General features: G+C 40.4%; 1 protein-coding gene across 3 annotated transcripts in view; it reads right to left on the bottom strand.

Annotated features, from left to right (window-relative positions):
• Nucleotides 1–6,877: 6,877 nt before the first annotated feature.
• LOC108699128 (major histocompatibility complex class I-related gene protein) overlaps nucleotides 6,878–22,255 on the bottom strand; it is a 29,823-nt gene continuing 14,445 nt past the window's right edge. For 2 of the 3 annotated variants that reach the window (XM_041573561.1, XM_041573560.1), the window contains 5 exons: nucleotides 18,819–19,076; nucleotides 11,963–12,244; nucleotides 11,133–11,405; nucleotides 9,979–10,089; nucleotides 6,878–7,497 (listed from right to left, as the gene is read on the bottom strand). In XM_041573561.1, coding sequence (XP_041429495.1) covers nucleotides 7,376–7,497; nucleotides 9,979–10,089; nucleotides 11,133–11,405; nucleotides 11,963–12,244; nucleotides 18,819–19,076 — 1,046 coding nt within the window. In that variant the 3' untranslated portion in view covers nucleotides 6,878–7,375. Of the gene's footprint in view, nucleotides 7,498–9,978; nucleotides 10,090–11,132; nucleotides 11,406–11,962; nucleotides 12,245–18,818; nucleotides 19,077–21,665; nucleotides 21,770–22,255 lie in introns of those variants that run through there. The other variant, XM_041573563.1, reaches the window with a different exon arrangement.

Below are 22,255 nucleotides of genomic sequence, written 5' to 3' on the forward strand. Positions count from 1 at the left end.
CAGCTTGTCTGTTAAATTGACCCACCACATCAGCCTGGAGACCCTTCCTCCAATACTTCTGCAAAGGTCCAGCTGAGATGAGGAGGCACAATGTAACAGTGTTCTACCCTTGAGAGCAGCTAAAATACAATTTAACTGCCAAAAATGTGTGATATATCTACTATAAAACAGTATAAGGTGAAAATAAATACCTTTTGTCATTCTCTTTATGTATATAAATATTCCCAGGATAATCAGGAGGAGGAACAATACCTCACTAGCAGGAATGATATACAAAAGGCTTCCACTGTTGAATTCTGTTTATTGAGATTAAAAAAGGGAATACTATATAGAAAGTAAAATCGTGTGTGTGCCATTCTCTGCTTACTCAGTGCTGCTTGTGTGTGCCATTCTCTGCTTGCCTAGTGCTACTTGTACCTGTGGGATTTTTGGGGTTTGTTAGTGTAGCGCTATAGTAAATTGTGTGTGCTATCCTTCACTATTGAGCTCCACTCCCAATAAATGTGCTCCGGATGAGACCTGTAATCTTAGGGAGTGAGCCCTCGCAACGGTGTGGAGGCAAGGTGTAGTGCAACTGTAACTGGATTCAGGGTATAATAATTGGGCGCCAGTGGTTCTTATAACTTTAACATGAACTGGTTTATTGAACATACACAATCGTCAGTGGAGTATACAATAGAGCATGACAGGATTTGGCATCACATTAAATAGGCAATACTCACAGCACCATATGGTCAGTATTAATCCCCACAGGCAAGAGGACGTGCTCAGCAGCAATAAAGGTACACCCAGCTTTCAGCCTTTTCCCTAAGTGGAACCTGAGGGGAATCTATCTACCCTGTTCCTATACACTTAGTCCCTACTTCTGGGCTATTAGTACCCGGGATCTTAATCCCTCTGATTCTCCTCGTCGGAGCCTGGAGCTGCTCGGCTAAATAACCTGTCTGTCTGTCACTCCTAGAGTGACCTATAATGGTGAGTAGCCTATTCTTACTAGACCTGACCTGTCTAGGTTCCACAGGGCTCTACCTGCCTGTTCAGGTCAGAGCCAGCACAAAATGGACACTGAAAGCATGGCTTCAGAGCCTTTTATATCCTAGCACAGTGCCATCTGCTGGTCACTGTGAGAAGCAGCAGGGGCCTAGCTTAGAGCAGAAAGAGCAAACAGTACCCCTCCCAACTGTATTTTAGGTCCCAGTTAGGTGTCCATAACATGGAGGGACTGCCTGACAATAATACTAGGGGTGGCTATTTTACACATCCCTACATTACCATTTGGAAATTGTTGTTATGGGCCCCTAAGGTGTATAATCATGTGTTGGGGGGTTGTTGTATTATCCATAGGGGAGGATGAGGCATATTGCTTTAAGGGTATGTTTTAACATGACTTAAATGGTGGTGCTACCACCATTAATGTGGATATGATCTTAAACGTTCTTGTGGTAATATGGGTGTGGTTTACAGTGGGTGTGGTTTTAAAGGGGGAGTGGCCAACACTGACTTCTATTATTGGCCCTCCACCACATAGGCCAGTAAAATTTTGGCCCTCTGTACCACAGAAGTTGGACAGCACTGATCTAAAACATCCCTGAAGTATCTGATATAGATTTTCTTTGACATATAACCTTGCAGATAGCAATTGATCATCTAAAATAATATCTCTTGAATCTCTGTCCTGAAACACGATTTAGTGATGGACCCTGGAGTGACCACAAACCTTAAACCCTATACAGTACCTGAGTCTTAGAATAAGGCAATCACATTCACAGTTAGGAAGATGTTAGAGCACAGGATGATAAATCTTGCACTGAATAGTCTAGTCCTGTTTTTTGAATTCTAAATCTAGGTGGTGCTCTCTGTGTTTGTAATGACTACAGAAAATGAAGTGTCTAAAGTCAATGCATACCCTATTCCCCAGGTAGACAAGCCGATCAAAAGGTTGGACCCTGCAAGGTATATAATTGCCCCTAAACCTTACGAAAGTAGTGTTACTGGCAAGTACTGGACTATTGCCATGATAGGGAAAAAGAGAAATGAGAACTGTTTTTCTACATCTCGAAGGTTAGTTTTAGTATACAGTATTAACATTAAGTATAGATGGTTCCCCAGCTAATTTCCAGGTGCTAATGTGCTGCTCCATTGCACAGACAACTCTGTTACCTTAATGTGCTTTATTTTGCCACCCCTATCACCAAGTTAACCAGAATAAGAGAAGGTAAAATGGAGCCCTAAAACTAACAAAGCTTTCCAATATATTAAAGTCTCACTGTATAAATGCCTGGATTTGGTAACACCTGACTTTATTGTCCAGTCTGTTGCCTCAGATGTGGCTCAAGGGCTGTTCTGTTCCAAGTGGTTAGGGGAGAACAGAGGCCTGTGGCTTATCTTAGTAGTAAGTTAGTAACTCCTGTTAACAGAAAATATACCCTTGTAGAGAGGGTATGTCTGGCCATCAAATGGGCTTTTGAATCCCTAATCTACTATCTCTTATGGAGTCAGTTCAGATTTGTAACTGCACAAAAGGTTTTGTAGCAGCGCACACCGGCACCCGAAGGAATCGCCCACACGAGGTTATGGTTAAAAAGGTATAATTTTATTTTCTCATCTGATCAAAGATCTAGCGTCTGAGGTCTGACGCGTTTCGTGGCTACGCACTTCCAGGTCTCTGAGGAAGTGCGTAGCCACGAAACGTGTCAGACCTCAGACGCTAGATCTTTGATCAAATGAGAAAATAAAGTTATACCTTTTTAACCATAACCTCGTGTGGGCGATTCCTTCGGGTGCCGGTGTGCGCTGCTACAAAACCTGTTGTGCTGTGAATACGTCTCCTCTGTGACGGACTCGGGGCGGCTGCACCCGGGTCACCACGTGGACAGGGTAAGACTCTGCAAATATTTATCTGCTAATAACTTGATGTTTTTCGATGGGGAGCCCGATGGGACGTACGTTTGTGTAGAACTTCAGTGCAGGGTCCGGGGCTATCAGCACCCGGGCCACTAGCCTTAAACGGTGAGCGACGCCAAGGGTGGTATAAGTTCCCCAAGAGAGTTAAAACCCCTGTGCCCTGTAATTGATTGATTATATAAATCTTAATAGAAGCGCTGAATTGATGAATTGTTCAGATTTGTAACTGATCACACTTCTGTAAAGTGGTTAGCCAAAGATTCCCTGTGACTCTACTTCTCCAATGTTGACATCTCTGGAATAACAGGGAAGAAGTGAAGGAGAACATTGGTGTAAGTCAGTGTGTGTATTGTGTGAGTCACTGAATCCAATTTAGTACATAACCTATGCACATGACGTAAGCAGTAGTCTAATCATGATTTTTTTTAATTAGTTTTCTCTTTATTAAGAGGGAGACATTTGTTTCCTACATATTATCTTGCATTTCTGGAAAAAATATTTTTAAGTAAAGTAGGTGCCTGATATGTAGCTCTGATATGTGCACCCTCTGCTTCAGGTTATTCCTCTAAACTAAAACAGACTGGTTCATTGGCCCACAGCATATATAGGAACTGCTCTTTGATTTCCCTATTAGGGCCATTTCCATGCAAATTACAGATATGTAACTCTTACCTTTGCTCCTCAGTTGTCTTTAAAGGGATACTGGCATGAATCAGTTAATAGTGCTGCTCCAGCAGAATTCTGCACTGAAATCCAATTCTCAAAAAAACAAACAGATTTTTTTATATTCAATTTTAAAATCTGACATGGGGCTAGACATTTTGTCAATTTCCCAGCTGTCCCTGGTCATGTGACTTGTGCCTGCACTTTAGGAGAGAAATGCTTTCTGGCAGGCTGCTGTTTTTCCTTCTCAATGTAACTGAATGTGTCTCAGTGGGACCTGGGTTTTTACTATTGAGTGTTGTTCTTAGATCTACCAGGCAGCTGTTATCTTGTGTTAGGGAGCTGCTATCTGGTTACCTTCCCATTGTTCTTTTGTTTGGCTGCTGGGGGGGAAAGGGAGGGGGTGATATCACTCTTACTTGCAGTACAGCAGTAAAGAGGGATTGAAGTTTATCAGAGCACAAGTCACATGACTTGGGGCAGCTGGGAAATTGACAATATGTCTAGCCCCATGTCAGATTTCAAAATTGAATATAAAAAATATCTGTTTGCTCTTTTGAGAAATGGATTTCAGTGCAGAATTCTGCTGGAGCAGCACTATTAACTGATTCATTTTGAAAAAATTTTTTCCCCATGACAGTAACCATTTAAGAGGATGAAATCCACACTTGCTTCTATGTTTTGAAGGCTGGAAGTTATTGAAGGCAGACCTTTTGAAAGTAAAGGAACCACCTTGTTACTCCTGCCATCCTTTCTTTAGCTTGACTCATCCAAGTGAGTGGGGCATGTTCTCTATTGAGCTCACCGTGGTGATGCAATAGATCATTTATTTAGTGATTTTATCTGCGATACGAAACGCGTCAGGACACTAATGATTTTAACTTGCTGAAATAAACTTCAATCCTATGAGTGGTGTATGGAGTGCTTGCCGACTTTTCACTTCAAGTTTCTTCCCTCAAGCTACGGGTTCGGGGCGATGCACCCGAACCACTCGTCCAATTCGGTGAGTACGTGTAATTTGATAAAGTTTGCGAACCCATAAGCGCAGGACCTGGGGTATATACACCCAGGTCAACATGTAGAAAGGGTAAGCAATATATACAGTATTTTTATTAGAAGAAAGTCTGTTGCTACTCACAAAATGCTTAAAGTGGACCTGTCACCCAACATAAAAGCTGTATAATAAAAGTCCTTTTCAAATTAAACATGAAATCCAAATTATTTTTTTAAATTACAGCATTGAAAGCTGTTGTATGCTCATTTAAAAATCTCAGCTGTCAATCAAATATTAGCAGCCCTTCCTCTATGCATAGAGGCAGGGCAAGCAATTACTTTCACTTTCCATTCAGCACTTCCTACATGTCACTGCTCTCCCCACATTCCCCCAGTTCTCTTCACCATTTAATTGTGTAACCAGGACATGGGGATGGACATCAGGTCCCCCATTCTGGTGCACAAACAAGATTCTGAGATGATACAAGTCTTGTCTTAATAACAGTGTCCCCAAAATGGCTCCTGCCTGCTTGTTATAATTATGAATTCCCAGACTGAAGGAAACAAGATTCAAATAATTTATTCAGTGTAATTAAAGTTCATTTTGCTTGACTAAAATAGGATTTGGAATAATTTTTTTGAGTGACGGGTCCCCTTTAAATGCATTCAAAACTGCTTTAAACTAAATTTATTTGAGCTGAGCGATATCCAATTGTTTAAATATTAGCCCATTAACCCTGCCCATGTCAGTGTCTACCATATACTACTTGAAATGGTGAAAAACCAGTAGAGGCTTTGTGTACTTTTCTAATGGCAGACATTAAATAAGGAAATAAATAAATAGTCCCAGTCTTTTCCATCTTTTTCACCCCTTTTCAACACAATGTGCCCTACACCAAGACCCGTCCACTTTAACAGGTGGTGACCAATCAGACCCAACACCTGTATTTTTAACCTGCGTTTTGTTTTGTAGGAGAAATATATATACCAATCAGGAGAGTATCCGCATTCAAAGGCCAGACAATTTATATAATTTGGGGTGCACAGTTATAACATATAAATACACACAAATCTTCAAGCCGGCAGACCCTTAGAAAATCTTTGCCCTTTTATTTTAGTACATTGTATAAGAGTCCAACGTGTCGGTCCTCATTATGACCTTTCCTTATAACACAAATGTAATAAATGAACTTTACAAATAGCGAAAAATACATAGTAGTAGAACATGGAGGCTCACTCTATAAATGACTAGCAAGACAATACAGGCTGACTAGCTAACACAGCATTTTAAAGTGGCAGCCCCAGATTTTAGTTATGGGTGGGATATTTAAAACACACAGTTCAATTCCTACACAAAGTCCCTTAATTCCCCAGGTAGAACTACCTTTCTTGAAGTGTTTATCCTATGCAAAAAGGCCTCACAGGCAGGGCAAATCCTGGTTTGCCTGAGACGGCCTTCATTTTGCTGCCCCCCACCCCTCCCCAAGGCACTCACCTTTTCAGTGGCGGAGGGGGTTGGGGGTGGTCTACGTCGATAGTGCAAAGAGCACAATTGCGCTCTCTGCACTAGAAGAGCCGAATTTCCAGGTTGAAAACCAATGTAAATCGGTAACATAAGAGCAAGATATGACATAGTGAAAATTCACCAGCGACCGATGTAGCAAAGTAGCTGCCGGTAAATTCGTAATACGATCAAAAGGAGCCCTCGGCCTGCCCCCAATCCCCTGCAACTTACCTTTTTTTTTGCCTCTTCTAGCATCCGTGGGTCTCCGTCGCGTGGCCCCGCCCCCTTTGACGCCCCGTCCGCCCCTTTTGACGTTACACTCCGCCCATTTGAGGCCCCGCCCCCAGCAGCCAGTAAAATTTTTTATAAAAGGTGGCAACCCTTTCAGCAATGCGAGCAACTGAAAGCGAAGATGCGCTCGGGTTAATTTGCATACAGCGGGAAATTTAAAGTTGAATGGACGTATATGTTGCAGCAAATACATTACACAAGTCCAGGGAAGCTTAATAAAGACAATAGAGTTGTTATAATGCCCTACACATGAGCCCACTGTATAGTTCAGGGGTCCCCAACCTTTTTCACCTGTAAGCAACATTCAGATTTAAAAAGAGTTGGGGAGCAACACAAGCACGGAAAATGTTCCTGGGGTGCCAAATAAGGGCTGTGATTGGCTATTGTTAGCCCCTATGTGGACTGGCAGCCTACAGGAGACTCTGGTTGGCAGTACACCTGGTTTTTATACAACAAAAACTTGCCTCCAAGCCTGGAATTCAAAAATAAGCTCCTGCTTTGAGTCCACTGGGAGCAACATCCAATGGGTTGGAGAGTAACATGTTGCTCACGAGCTACTGGTTGGGGATCACTGGTATAGTTTATGTTCCATATGTTAGAAAATGTATGGGGGAACCCAGTTACCCAAAAAATATTTTTAAGGACTTTTGCAGGATATCTCTGAAAAAAGGAAGAGACGCCAGCGCTTTTTGGACTTAGTTTGGCGAAAGAGGTAACGTTCAGTAGAATCCGCATTTAATTGAATTGACGGAGTAACGTCCATTCGCCAGCCTGGGAATGATCGCAAGCATCCGTCTCTTTCGCTAGCCAAGTGACACCTGCGCCCGTAAATTGTAGATGTCCCTGTGGGCGGTGATGCTTTCGTTAGCCACTTCGCCCACGAGTAAATCTTCCCCATAGTGTTTATAAGCAGTATCGTTATAGCAGTGGTGAATTCTCTTGCATATGCATATGGTCAGCAGAATTCTTCTTGGTGAATTAATTTGCATCTGCAATGAGTGGGTCCCTTTTATAGAGGGTTTAGATCTCCGTTACACTTTCTAATTTCAAAAGAAAAAACCCTCTTTTCATCTGCTTGTCGTGCCCCTTCCAGAGTGCGGCTGTGTCTGTGCTCACTACATGTTTATGGCTGCCATTAGGGTCTAGGAGAAAACAAAAATCATTATTTATAATGAGAGAGAAAAATAGATTCAAGTGCAGGGAAGAGAATTATTAAGCATTATTAGAAATGATTAAGAATACAGGTATAGGATCCCTTATCCGGAAACCCGATATACAGAAAGCTCCGAATTACGGAATGGCTGTCTCCCATAGACTCCATTTTATCCAAATAATCCAAATTTTTAAAAATGATTTCCTTTTTCTCTGTAATAATAAAACAGTCGCTTGTACTTGATCCCAACTAAGATATAATTAATTCTTATTGGAAGCAAAACCAGCCCATTGGGTTTATTTCATGTTTATATGATTTTCTAGTAGACTTAAGGTATGAAGACCCAAATTACGGAAAGATCCGTTATCCGGCAAACCCCAGGTCCCGAGCATTCGGGATAACAGGTCCCATACCTGTATTGTGAAAGTGGAGCCGTCTAGGGAGATTGCAGGAATATAAAGCACATAATGCAGTGTATACTAAACTGTCCTGCAGTGCAGTCAATAATCTGTCATGATATGTCACTATTTCCGTATGACACTGTACCCTCCTATGTTCATGCAAAATATCTCTGAGCAAACTTAGGGAATGTTCCTGCTCAGTTCCTGTTTAGTACATCATTTTAATACCTATCCAGAATGCTTGGGACCTGTTATCCAGAATGCTCGGGACCTGGAGTTTTCCGGATAACAGATCTTCCTGAATTTTGGATCTTCATACCTTAAGTCCACTAGAAAATCATGCAAATATTAAATAAACCCAATAGGCTGGTTTTGCTTCCAATAAGGATTAATTAAATCTTAGTTGGGATCAAGTACAAGTGACTGTTTTATTATTACACAGAAAAAGGAAATACATTTTTTTTCCAATTTGGATTATTTGGATAAAATGGAGTCTATGGGAGATGGCCTTTCCGTAATTCAGAGCATTCTGGATAACGGGATTCCTGATCCCATACCTGTACTATCATCCTTTTATGACATCTGTGTACAGGTAATGTAATTATGGAGTTGTTGCTGCTATGGAGAGTGACATTTATGTCCCTGTGTTTTTTTTACCTTGTCCCTAATGATGCCATAGCATGGTCTCTTAGATGTTAGGGCATGCCCTCATTTTGGCTTCTTGTTAGGGGATCAGAAGGACGAGGAAGCTTGTGAGAGGGTGACTGTATAGGCAAGGTTTAAACTGCAAGCTTAAAGGGATACTGTCATTGAAAACATGTTTTTTTTCAAAACGCATCAGTTAATATTGCTACTCCAGCAGAATTCTGCACTGAAATCCATTTCTCAAAAGAGAAAACTAATTTTTTTATATTCAATTTTGAAATCTGACATGGGGCTAGACATTTTATTAATTTCCCAGCTGCCCCTGGTCATGTGACTTGTGCCTGCACTTTAGGAGAGAAATGCTTTCTGGCAGGCTGCTGTTTTTCCTTCTCAATGTAACTGAATGTGTCTCAGTGGGACATGGGTTTTTACTATTGAGTGTTGTTCTTAGATCTACCAGGCAGCTGTTATCTAGTGTTAGGGAGCTGCTATCTGGTTACCTTCCCATTGTTCTGTTGTTTGTCTGCTGGGGGGGGAAAAGGGAGGGGGTTGATATCATTCCAACTTGCAGTACAGCAGTAAAGAGTGATTGAAGTTTATCAGAGCACAAGTCACATGACCAGGGGCAGCTGGGAAATTGACAATATGTCTAGCCCCATGTCAGATTTCAAAATTGAATATAAAAAATCTGTTGAGAAATGGATTTCAGTGCAGAATTCTGCAGGAGTAGCACTATTAACTGATTCATATTGAAAAAAATGTTTTTTCCCATGACAGTATCCCTTTAATAACTAAAATTTAAATTGAGCGCTAGCGTACATTATAGATTAATGCATAGAGGATGTCATTCCACTAATTAAATTTCCTAGTGCATCACAATAGTGTAAACATTTTTCACACATTTAGACACAGGGCAAAGAGAAATAAATCAGTATGATCATAGGCAAGGGGTGTGCAAACATCTCTGCAGTTGCACCCTTGTTAGGGGAACCATGCAGACTGTAGCTGGGGTGGTTTTATCATACTTAAAATGCTCAGGGTGGAAAAATTCTTATACTGGGCCATTAAATGAAATAATTGGCACTGCCACAATTTATAAAGTGGGAGACTGGACAAACACACAAGGCACATTATTGGAGCTGCTCAGTAATCCATAGCAACCAGTCAGTGATCAGCTGAATCTACTTGCTGTGTTAGTTACTTCCCAGATGCCTCCTGGCCCAGTGTGTATAACTGACACTGATAACTGTGCTTGAGTTCAACTTTCCCTGGTGCCCAAGTTTCTAATGATAATGTATGACCTGCCTCCTTAGTCCTCCCATTTAGCAGAACCTCCATTGTTTAGAGCCAAGTGTAACTACATGATGTGCTATTTTTTATAGAGTATATCTAATATAAAGACATTTTAAAATGAACATAAATACCTTTAGTCCTTCTTTTTCTGTATTCTATATATACTGCCAGAGCAATAAGAAGAAGGAGCAGTGCCACACCAACAGGGATGATGATATCCAAAGGGTTTCTCTTGTTGGATTCTGTGTATTGGCAGTGAAAAATAGGAAATAGTATTAAATGGTTAATAGGAAGTGATAAAGAAGGAAACTCTATTACTATTAATAGTAATTTAGTGAGTGAGCATCATGGGAAAAACAATAATTTTACATTATTTACGATATAGTCCACCGATTTAAGGCAAAATGAATGTGGATTTCTTTATATACAGTACTGTATAATAAGAAAAGTGAAGTAACTGTCAATTTTTAATTTCTCATTGTGTGATTCATAGGTTTTTAAAACATTTCTCCTAGTTAAAGAAGAAGGAAAGCTACGGAGGCATTTTATTGCCAATAGATTAGCTGCAATAGTGCAAGCAAGAACGCTATATTTATTCTGTAGAATGTTTTACCATACCTGAGTAAACAGCTCTAGAAACTCTCTGTTAAGGATAAGAGCTGCAGTATTAACATGGTGTGACATCACTTCCTGCCTGAGTCTCTCCCTGCTCTGGGCTCAGATTACAGCAGAGAAGGGAGGGGGCGGTTGAAGAGGAGCAAACTGAGCATGCTCTTGCCCAGGGCAATGAGGTTTAAGCTGAAGGCAGGAAGTCTGATACAGAAGCCAATGAGTACACAATAGAAGGAAAGAAATGCTGTGTTTCTTTTGACAGGGGACTCAGAGCAGCACTACTTTGGGGGTTTACTGGTATATTTAGATGGACCTTTCTGATAAGGCTTACTTATTTTTAACCTTTCCTTCTCCTTTAAAGCTCCCAATACTGACCGAAGGTTGACTGAGGTGATTCTACCTGTCCAGTCGATGGCAGAGGTCCGTTGAGCCATTTGGCGGTGTTAATAGCCTTCCTGACATTCAAGGTTTTTTTTCAGAATCAAAACGAATCAAATATGTTTCGAATCTTTGGGTCGGAACCATTCGATCGAATATTAGACATTCAAATTTTTTCTTAAATATCCTCCCAGTTGAATTGGGAGTATATTCAAATTAAAAAAAATTCACATAAATTCGGAATTCAACCTTTGATAAATGTGCCTCCCTGAGGAGTTGCAAAAAATAAACTCACCAAAGGGAACAACCTTTGCCTTCTCCAAACTGCTGTGATCCACATGGCAGGAGTAAGTGGCGCCCTCCTCTGGTGTTACCTCCACACTGACTCTGATCTGATAGGTGCCATCAGGGTTTGGCAGGATCTCTGCTGATTCCTCTGAGTAAATCTCATCTCTCCCATTCTTTATCCACTTCACTTCCACATCTCGGGGGTAGAACCCATACACCCAGCAGTGCAGTTTGGTACCACTCTCTGACTCTGAGCTGGAAACCTTCACCTTTGGGGTAACTGGTAGGAAGAAAGAGAATTAAATGCACTTCAGTTAATTTTCGCCATTTCGTGAATTTTTGGCAAAGTGAAACGGGTCAGATTCACTCATCACTAGTGGTGGCTTCTAAAGGGTAACTAAACTCATCTATAAATGATAATGCCAACATATTAATTGCATCCGTGTTCACCTCCAGTGAACTTGAACCCTATCCCAGAATCAGTAGAATCCTCCTGGACAGGAAGTTGGGCTAAACTAATGCAGAGAAATGCACCATAGAATCCTTGATCAATCGAATATCATTACTCTTGTTCATCACAGCCATTACCATCTCTTTCTTTTTTTTGTATAGCATTAATTCTACTGACAGCCAATGAGTGAGGAAGAGTTGATACTAGCCAGGACTCTCAATAGGCAGCTCCTTCAGGGCATGGCACTAAGGTCAATGACTGGCTAAGCCCTTAATTCGGAGACACTGCAAAAAAGTTGGTGCAATTTCATTGCAGCTGTAACTCTGCTTTAAAGCAAATTTCTAAAAATTTGAATCAAAAAATAAAACACTCCTTTGTGATCGTACCTTTCTTCATCAATTCAACAGATATATAAGGAAGATACAGCTTCAGATGTTCAATGCAGTCAATTTCCACGAACACCTTATTATTGGTTGAATCATAACGCTTATTCCACAGCTGAGACACCATCACATCCTCGTGTGTTGCAGGCACATACACCACTCTCTCCTTATCGAAAACTAAAAACTCCTTCCCATCAAAGGCAATCTCCTGATATCCATCAATAGTGCCGTCATCATGCAGCTCACAGGCAACCTTCCTCTGGTAGACATGGATATGTCCATCACCTGCAACACAAATATACTAAGTCACAGATATGTAATATCTAATTGAGCACATTCTGAAAATACACCATATACAGTATACAGAGAAATTAAACTAAAAAACATTCAGGTAAACTTACAGGAACAGGGAATTTAATTGTGTCTGGGCATAAGATAAGATGGAGGAAAATCATTATTGATATTTCATTCTGTAACTCTAGTAGGGCCATGGGTGAAAATGGTCCTCTTTGTGATATAAAATCACCAAAACCTGATTAGATTCTGGTTGTTGTACCAGAGTGTTCTACCATGTTACCAAATGCTCGAAACAGGAATCATTTACTCTACATTAAGGGGCAGATTTATCAAGGGTCGAATTTCGAATTACAAAAAGCTTCGAAATTCGACCATCGAATTAAAAAACGTTGAATTCGAATATCGAAACCCATTATCCAGAAAGCTCCGTCTCCCATAGACTCCATTATAATTAAATAATCCAAATTTTTAAAAGTGGTTTCCTTTTTCTGTGTAATAATAAAACAGTAACTTGTACTCGATCCCAACTAAGATATAATTAATCCTTATTGGAAGCAAAACCAGCCTATTGGTTTTTTTTAATGTTTATATGATTTTCTAGTAGACTTAATCGAATCGACCATCGAATAGGCTACTACGACTTTGATTCGAAGTCAAAAAGTTCGACTTCGAAAATCAAAGTACTGTCTCTTTTAAAGAGTTTGACTTCAATACTTCACCATCTTAAACCTGCCGAATTGCTATGTTAGCCTATGGGGACCTTCTAGAGCCGTTTATTTGAAGTTGAAATAAAATTGTTCGATCGAACGATTTAAATGGATCCTGTCATCAGAAAACATGTTTTATTAAAAACGCATCAGTTAATAGTGCTTCTCCAGCAGACTTTTGCACTGAAATCCATTTCTCAAAAGAACAAACAGATTTTTTATATTCAATTTTGAAATCTGACATGGGGCTAGACATTTTGGCAATTTCCCAGCTGCCCCTGGTCATGTGACTTGTGCCTGCACTTTAGGAGAGAAATGCTTTCTGGCAGGCTGCTGTTTTTCCTTCTCAATGTAACTGAATGTGTCTCAGTGGGACATGGGTTTTTACTATTGAGTGTTGTTCTTAGATCTACCAGGCAGCTGTTATCTTGTGTTAGGGAGCTGTTATCTGGTTACCTTCCCATTGTTCTTTTGTTTGGCTGCTGGGGGGGAGGGGTGATATCACTCCAACTTGCAGTACAGCAGTAAAGAGTGATTGAAGTTTATCAGAGCACAAGTCACATGACTTGGGGCAGCTGGGAAATTGACAATATGTCTAGCCCCATGCATAGCTTTTTTGAGAAAAGGATTTCAGTGCAGAATTCTGCTGAATCAGCACTATTAACGGATTCATTTTGAAAAAAAATGTTTTTCCCATGACAGTATCCCTTTAACTTCGACCGCAACACGGCCAAATTCGATGCAAAAAACTTGCCAATTCGATGGTCGAATTTCAAAGTATTTATCAGTTCGAAATTCGACCCTTGATAAATGTCCCCCTAAGTCTCAGATTCCAAGTCTGAAGCAACTGAAATATGGATGGCTCTAATAAAAGGGGACCTGTCACACAAAAAAAGCTGTATAATCAGTGCCGGGCCGCACAGGCGCCCAAGGCAAGCCGGCGGATGCGGCATTGGCTTAGCGCTGCTGCGCATGCCCGAGGTGGCGCTCTCGTGCGCATGTGCAAGAAAGACAGTTTTTACTTATTTTTTTCCCTCCTGCGCAAAGAGAAGTAAAAAGAGTCGGGAACAGAGGGGACCGGACTGGGGGTAGGCGACAGAGGAGGTACGTGCCTGGCGCCCCCCCAGCTTTGCGCCCTAGGCATGTGCCTACTCTGCCTACCCCTAGTTCCAGCCCTGTGTATAATAAAAGCCCTTTGTAAATTAAACATGAAAACCAAATTCTTTTCTGTTGTAAATGTATTTAATTTTAAATCTGAACTTTCAAACATATATTGCCTGCCCAGCCTCTATGTCTCGAGCACAGAGGTAGGACAATCATTTACTTTCGCTTTCCATTCTGCTCTCACCAATTCCCCCCTCCCTCCTCAATGTCTATAATTGTATAGTCAGTGAATGGGCATAAGGTCCCCCATTCTGGCGCATACACAACATTTTAGCATGATGCAAACCTTGCCTAAATAACGTGTCCAAAAAAATGGCGCCTGCCTGCTTGCTGTGACTGTGAATTACACAACTCTAGTAAACAAGGTTTAAATCATTTATATTGTGTAAGTAATATTTATTAAAGGAGAAGGAAAGGCTAAAATTAAATAAGCTTTATAATAAAGGTCTATATAAATATACCAGTAAACCCTCAAAGTAATGCTGCTCTGTGTCCTCTGTCAAAAGAAACACCACATTTCTTTCCTTCTATTGTGTACTCATGGGCTTCTGTATCAGACTTCCTGTTTTCATCTTACACCTCCAGGGCTAGGGCTTGAGCATGCTCAGTTTGCTCCTCCCCCCTCCCTCCCCTGCTGTTATCTGAGCTCAGAGCTGTAAGTGAGCAGGGAGAGACTCAGGCAGGAAGTGATGTCACACCAAGCTAATATGGCAGCCGCTATCCTTAACAAACAGAGACAGTGTCTAGAGCTGATTACTCAGGTATGGTAAAGCATTCTGCAGAATAAATATAGTGTTCTAGCTTGCACTAGTGTGGCTAATCTGTTGGCAATAAACTGTCTTGGAGCTCTCCTTTAACATGACCGAAAAGGATTTGTAATTACGGTATTTCATGCAGTAACAGTTGCCCTTTAAAGAAAGGCACACTCAGTATATTGTCTAATGCCTCAGCATAGCAGACTACTACTAACGAAACAGTCACAACAAAGGGTAAAGGGAGTGGGTTGTATTCTGCTAATCTAATTATCTACTTGGCAAGGAACACATACAGTATGTAATCACTTCAGTTTCTCTGTTTAGCTCAATAAATAACAAAAACTGATTTTCTTGTGCTTGAACAAGGGGCTATATCAATGGTTTACCTCCATTACATTGAATATGGACTGCAAAAGAAAGGATCTTCTCTCCTTCCATAACAGTAACAACTCAAATTCAGCTACTCAAAAACAAAAATCAGCTTCCTAGACACCACGCTCCATACACAATATTTTCAATAAAGAAAATTACATTTATTCACTAAAAATGTACAGACCAAATTGTTATGGTTTGGTAGCCGAGGATGAGTAGAGTATAACAGTCTTTATTAGCAGGTTCATGCAGCCATTACATTCCAACTCTAATACTTTTAAACAGTCTAGAAAGTACAATGTACTACTCTTGTGCACAGTGACACCTAGAGGCCCTTTCTATAAACACCACACAAATTACTTTATAAATGACAACTTCCACTCCATTCTAAGCATTGCAAACCTGGAGGCCTGTGTATTATAGATCGAATTTTAGTGGTTTTAGAGGTTTTAAACCCTGATTAAACTCACTTTCTCTAAAACCACAAAAGCCATGGAATATTAAAAGTACAAACTAAAAAAAAAAGCCCTGAACAATGTGCTTAAAAATACGAATACCTCTAAATTTGTGTGTTTTCTGACAATTCTTAGCGATCCAATAAGATCAACGCAGTTCCTACTGACTTCTATAGGACCTCAGCAACTCTTACTTTTCAAATTTTTGTATTAAAGGTTTTTGTTTTTTTTTTCGCTTAATAAATGTCTAATTTTAAAGCTTTTGAGAAATATAGGAAAAACTAATTTTTTTTCGAAACTTGTGAAAAAGAATTGAGATTTAATTGTTAGTAAATGAGTCCCTAAGAGGCAGATTTATCAAAGGTCGAGGTGAATTTTCAAATGAAAAAAAAACAAACGAATTTCAAGCTTTTTTTTCCAAACTAGCGAATAGTCCAAATTCGATTCGAATTCGAAAATTAAAAATTTGAATATCGAAATTTATCATGTACTGTCTCTTTAAAAATTCGACTTCGACCATTCGCCATCTAAAACCTGCCAAATTGCTGTTTTAGACTATGGGGGACCTCCTAGAACCCAATAAATGCGTTATTGCTTTGATTCATACGATTCGAATTCGGTATAATATGGACCTATTCCTTGAAAAAAAAAACTTTGACTTCATTTCAGTTGGTCTTTTTGAATTAGAATTTTTAAGTTTTTTAATTTGACCCTTGATAAATATGCCCCTTAGTGTTTGAATTTACCAATTATTATGAAATGTAAATGGGCCCTTAACTGTGACACTTCAGAAGAAGGAGCAGGCTGTGGAGTGGTAAGTACAGACTTAAAGGAGAACTAAACCCTAGAAATGAATGTGGCTAAAAATGTCATATTTTATATAGTGAACTTATTGCACGAGGCTAAAGTTTCAGCTTGTCAATAGCAGCAATGATCCAGGACTTCAAACTTGTCACAGGGGGTCACCATCTTGGAAAGTGTCTGTGACACTCACATGCTCAGTGGGCTCTGATTGGCTGTTGAGAAGCTAAGCTTAGGGCTCGTCACTAATTATCCAGCAGAAAATGAGCTTACCTGGCTGTAATATAAGCTGATGCTACAGGTTTGCTGATTATTAAATTCTGATGCTAATTGCACTGGTTTCTGTGCTGCCATGTAGTAATTATCTGTATTAATTACTAATCAGCCTTATATTGTGACATTTCTATTCTATGTGTACTGTATATTGTGAGTGGGTCCCTAAGCTCAGTAAGTGACAGCAGCACAGAGCATGTGCAGTGAATCAGCAGAAAAGAAGATGGGGAGCTACTGGGGCATCTTTGGAGACACAGATCTTTACTGCTAAAGGGCTGTGGTTGCCTTGGGCTGGTACAGAAGCACAAAACATAATGTACAACAGGGGTCCCCAACCTTTTTTGGACCGGGGACCAGTGCCAATTTTTTTTTTTCTGAGGACCAGGGGTGGGGTCGGGCGCTCGCGTCCAATTCGCACTGGGCTCGGCGGCACAGTGCGGGAGTGTCCGCCGAGTACAACATTTCTACCTACTTCTTTAGTTAAGCTTTAGTTCTCCAGTAACTAAAGATGTGCTAGAATAAAAGAATAAAACTATAAAATACTAACCCAGAGCTATTATAATGAACCTGGCTATACAGAATATCCTTATTGCAAATAAATGCTGTTGTAATTCAGAATTAGAACCAAGCAATATGGGGAAAATATACTACAATTCAGGTATTCTCATACCTAAATGCTGGAAATCACAGCATATACATAGTAAGTTAAAAAGACACATGTCCATCAAGTTCAACCTTTTAAGTCTATATATAACCTGCATAACTGCCAGTTCATCCAGAGGAAGGCGAAAACCCCATCTGAAGCCTCTCCAATTTGCCTCAGAGGGGGAAAAATTCCTTCCTGACTCCAAAATGGCAATGGGACCAGTCCCTGGATGAACTTGTACTATGAGCTATCTCCCATATCCCTGTATTCCCTCACTTGCTAAACACCATCCAACCCCTTCTTATACCTATCTAATGTATCAGCCTGTACCACTGATTCAGGGAGACAATTCCACATCTTCACAGCTCTCACTGTAACAAACCCCTTCCCAATATTTAGGCGGAACCTCTTTTCTTCTAATCGGAATGGGTGACCTTGTGTCAGCTGGAAAGACCTACTGGTAAATAAATCATTAGAGAGATTATTATATGATCCCCTTATATATTTATACATAGTTATCATATCACCCCTTAAGCACCTCTTCTCCAGCGTGAACATCCCCAATTTGGCCAGTCTTTCCTCATAGCTAAGATTTTCCCTTTACCAGCTTAGTTGCCCTTCTCTGTACCCTCTCTAATACAATAATGTCCTGTTTGAGTGATGGAGACCAAAACTGTACGGCATATTCTAGATGGGGCCTTACCAGTGCTCTATACAGTGGAACAATGACCCCCTCCTCCCGTGACTCTCTGCCCCTTTTAATACAACTCAAGATCTTATTTGCCCTTGATGCTGCTGACTGGCATTGCTTGCTACAGACAAGTTTATCATCTACAAGGACTCCAAGGTCCTTTTCCATAATGGATTTACCTAGTGCAGTCCCATTAAGGGTATAAGTGGATATTGTTACATCCCAGGTGCATGACTTTATATTTATCAACATTGAATCTCATTTGCCACTTAGCTGCCCAGATTGCCAGTTTGTCAAGATCGTGTTGCAAGTGCCACATCCTGGATGGAATTAATTGGATAGTTTTGTGTCATCTGCAAACACTGATACATTACTTACAACACCCTCCCCTAAGTCATTAATGAACAAGTTAAATAAAAGTGGACCCAATAGAGAGCTATACAAGAGGACTACATACAGTTTAAGAGATAAGAACTATCACTAGCAAACATATTAGGGATTACTCTGCCGTATAGTTTCCTCCCATGTAGTCTCTTCTTTGAAGAGACTAACAAACACAAATATACTGTCCAACACATCTTAATTAAAGTAGAAGGAAATTGCAAATATATCTGTCTATATCCAGAAGGGGTTCTCTTTATTTAAAAAAAAATACAAAGTCAGTTTCTTTTGACATTTGTGGAATAGTTTACACTCACCCTTTGTTGTATTGAAATATCCAATTAGAAAGTTCAGCTTGTGTTTTTGCCACAACTCATATGCCTTAGCAAAGTTGGTCTGCGTGTCCAAGTGGTCATGAAGTGCCTGAAGTGATGGAGTCAAAGCTTGGGCGCAATGTATGTCACTGTTGTACCTTCCATACTGTACACCATCCACATACACAATAATAGAATACTGAGGAACCTTAGGGGTCGGAGTTGATACCAGAGATACATGGTACTGTAGAGTGTGACTATCTGGGAGAACGAAAAATATGCAGAGTGATTTTAACATTTGTAATGAAATATACAAGCAGAACAATTATTGAACAGAGGCTGGAAATTATTTCAGCTTCTTCCCCTGTTTAAAGAAAAAAGCCTACATAAAAAGCAAGCTAAACAACATCCTCGTTTCTTTACAGGTCACACGTGAAGAATGGAAAAGGTAAAGATCCATATAGACAAATACAAGAGTCCTCTGCACTCAACCCATTATCAATATATTTAAGACAGAGACATTTTGTGCTACTGCTACTGAAAAATGCCTTACCCTTTAAACAACACAGGGATTGTTTGTCCATATATTGCAATATATTTAAGCTGAACAACTACGTCACAGTCATCCCATATCTGTCCAGTCCTACGCTCAATTTTATTTGATTCATTAAGAATTCAATTGCTTAAAGGACAAGGAAAGTCTAAAATAGAATAAGGCAAGAAATGCTGTATTTTGTATACTAAACATAAGCATGAACTTACTGCACGACAAGCCTAATTAAACAAATGATTTATGCTTTCAAAGTTGGCCACAGGGGGCTGTCATCTTGTAACTTTGTTATACATCTTTGCCTGACCCTGACCTTGCACATGCTCAGTGTGGTCTGGGCTGCTTAGGGATCGTCATAAACAAAGCTGCTTGAGTTCTGCATGGCTGGGAAGTAAGGTGGGGGCTCCCCCTGCTGTTCATAAGTATGATTGTTTCACTGCTCAGCAGTTAGGGACCGTCTGACAATTCCTATCCACAGCAATAAATGAAGGTCGAATTTTACTGCATACAGTCAGATTTCTTATAAAAACGGTACACATTTTTTAATTAAAGTATATTAGAGATAGGTTTCTTTTTCATTAAAGAAAGTAAAAATGGGATTTTATATTTTTGCCTTTCCTTGCCCTTTAATTATACATTTTACAAAGGGACTACGTTTTACCTGCAACTGCTGCTTTCAAAGTAAAACTCCCAAACTTGGCTGCCCTTTTATTAGACACCAGTGGGATCACCTGACTATAGCTGGGAAGGGTGGGAGCTACAACATGGAGCTGGTCACTGCTCCTGTATAAACTATAACAAACAAGGGAATTCTTAATGAATCAGATAAAATTAAGCGTAGGACTGGCCAGATATGGGATGACTGTGAAGTAGTTGTTCAGCTTAAATATATTGCAATATATGGACAAACAATCCCTGTGTTGTTTAAAGGGTAAGGCATTTTTCAGTAGCAGTAGCACAAAATGTCTCTGTCTTAAATATATTGATAATGGGTTGAGTGCAGAGGACTCTTGTATTTGACTATATGTATTTTGTGGTCACAGCCTCATTGCACCCCCGCCTAATGGTTTTAAAAATTAGTGGTGAGCACAACTTTCCCTTGTTTGTTAAAGTTAAAGATCCGCCAGTTGGTCAAACTCTACCCATATACAAAAATCCATTATTAAGTGTATCGATATTTTACAGATCCTGTGTCTGGAGCAAGTGGCTCTCATAGTGTAAATAGTGTATCGTGTAAATAGTTTTATTACCAGATTGAGTTATCCATCCCTTTGCTTCTTGCTCACCCCATATCCAGCTCAAAGTTAATGTCACTTATGATATCCCAAAACTCGGTCTGTCTCGGCTCATGTTTCTGCCTCTAATAACCACCTTTCGCTTTGGGAGGAGCCCTCCGCTACTCGGATGCTGCCAAGTCTTAAAGTGAGAGGACCAAGGGGTAACTTCTGGGCAGACAAGGGAACCGTAACATATACAGGAAGTACTGGGAACCGAGAGTGCAGTCGTGGAACAGGCCCGGATCAGTACCAGTCAGACAGTGCAGTATAGAATCAGGAGCATAGTCAGGATAAACAGGCCAGATCAGTAACAGTCAGTTCCCAAAATCGGGAACCAGGAGTGTATTTTGGCCAGGGCCGGATTTACATAGCGGGCTGCCATTTGTCGCCCCTGTCCCCACCCCTTTATCTGTGCAAATTTTCATCATCGGGGAGCAATGGGAAAATTTAAAAAAATATTGTATTTCCTGTGCATCCCCAGTGCTTTTGAACCAATGTGGGTGTGGTTGGGCAACATGCCGACCCCCACCCCCAAAATCCTGCTGCCCTAGGCCGGGGCCTTGGTGGCCTTTCCACAAATCTGGGCCTGAGTTCAGCACAGGAACACCAGGTCCCTGATTCAACTCCCAGTAGGTTGTTACAGTTCTTTAGTAACATTACTAAGCTGTGCCCCAAATACCATAAACTATAACAGGCCATAAACTATAACAGGCCAAAAACTAAGGGCACACATACAATCTAGGTTACATCAGCCAATTAATGGACAGAGCTGTATATATATATTATTGTGCATAGCACTTTGTTACAGTTGCACTATACCCTGCCTCCACACTGTTTTGAGGGCTTCTCCCCTGAGAGAAAGGTCTCATCCGGAGCACAAATATATATTCGGGTAGCTCTTAGTAGAGCCGGTGCCCGCTCAATTTACTATAGCACTACAATATATTCCCAATGTTTTCATGTTCTATTTATTAGCTTATTAGTTGTTAGTGATATAAAAAAAGATCACAGGATAATACTTACGACAATAAACTTCTAGCATACAAAAGCTGATTAGAAAAGTGACGGAGTTCAACATTTTCTACATTGCTCTTGCTTAATGAAGTGCTAATTTCACTTTCATTTTCTTAAATACTGGAGTATTTTGCACTGGTTGGACGGAAATACAAATGTTGTCCAATAAAAAGAGGAGGTTGAGAGAAAGAGAGACGTTTGCTCATTGTTACTAGGCAGAAGTAGAAAACACACGGGAAGTGGATTGAATACAAACACATAGGATGCATTGCAGAGTGCAGCGAATACCATACTGAGCAAGAGCGAGGTGCACTTAACGGTTAACCCTTTGTGTAGTTCAGACAGGCTGGATTTACTATGGCAGGGATTTATAACATTGGCATCAAGCAGCATTTTACTAGGTAGATTGTCCTTAATCAGGACCCTGATTTTGTTTATAATCTTCGGAGAGTAAGCAGCATTTAGGCGCATGCGCAGTTGAAGCAATTTTCTGGTTCTGGACAACTGAAAGCGATGGAAACAGCCGAAGATCCGTAGGAAGACCCAAAAATTAGCAAAGAGAAAAAAATGGTGTCTGTGAGCTCTGCTGTGATTATGTG

This window comes from Xenopus laevis, chromosome 8L (genome assembly GCF_017654675.1).
Source record: "Xenopus laevis strain J_2021 chromosome 8L, Xenopus_laevis_v10.1, whole genome shotgun sequence".
NCBI classification, from domain to species: domain Eukaryota; kingdom Metazoa; phylum Chordata; class Amphibia; order Anura; family Pipidae; genus Xenopus; species Xenopus laevis.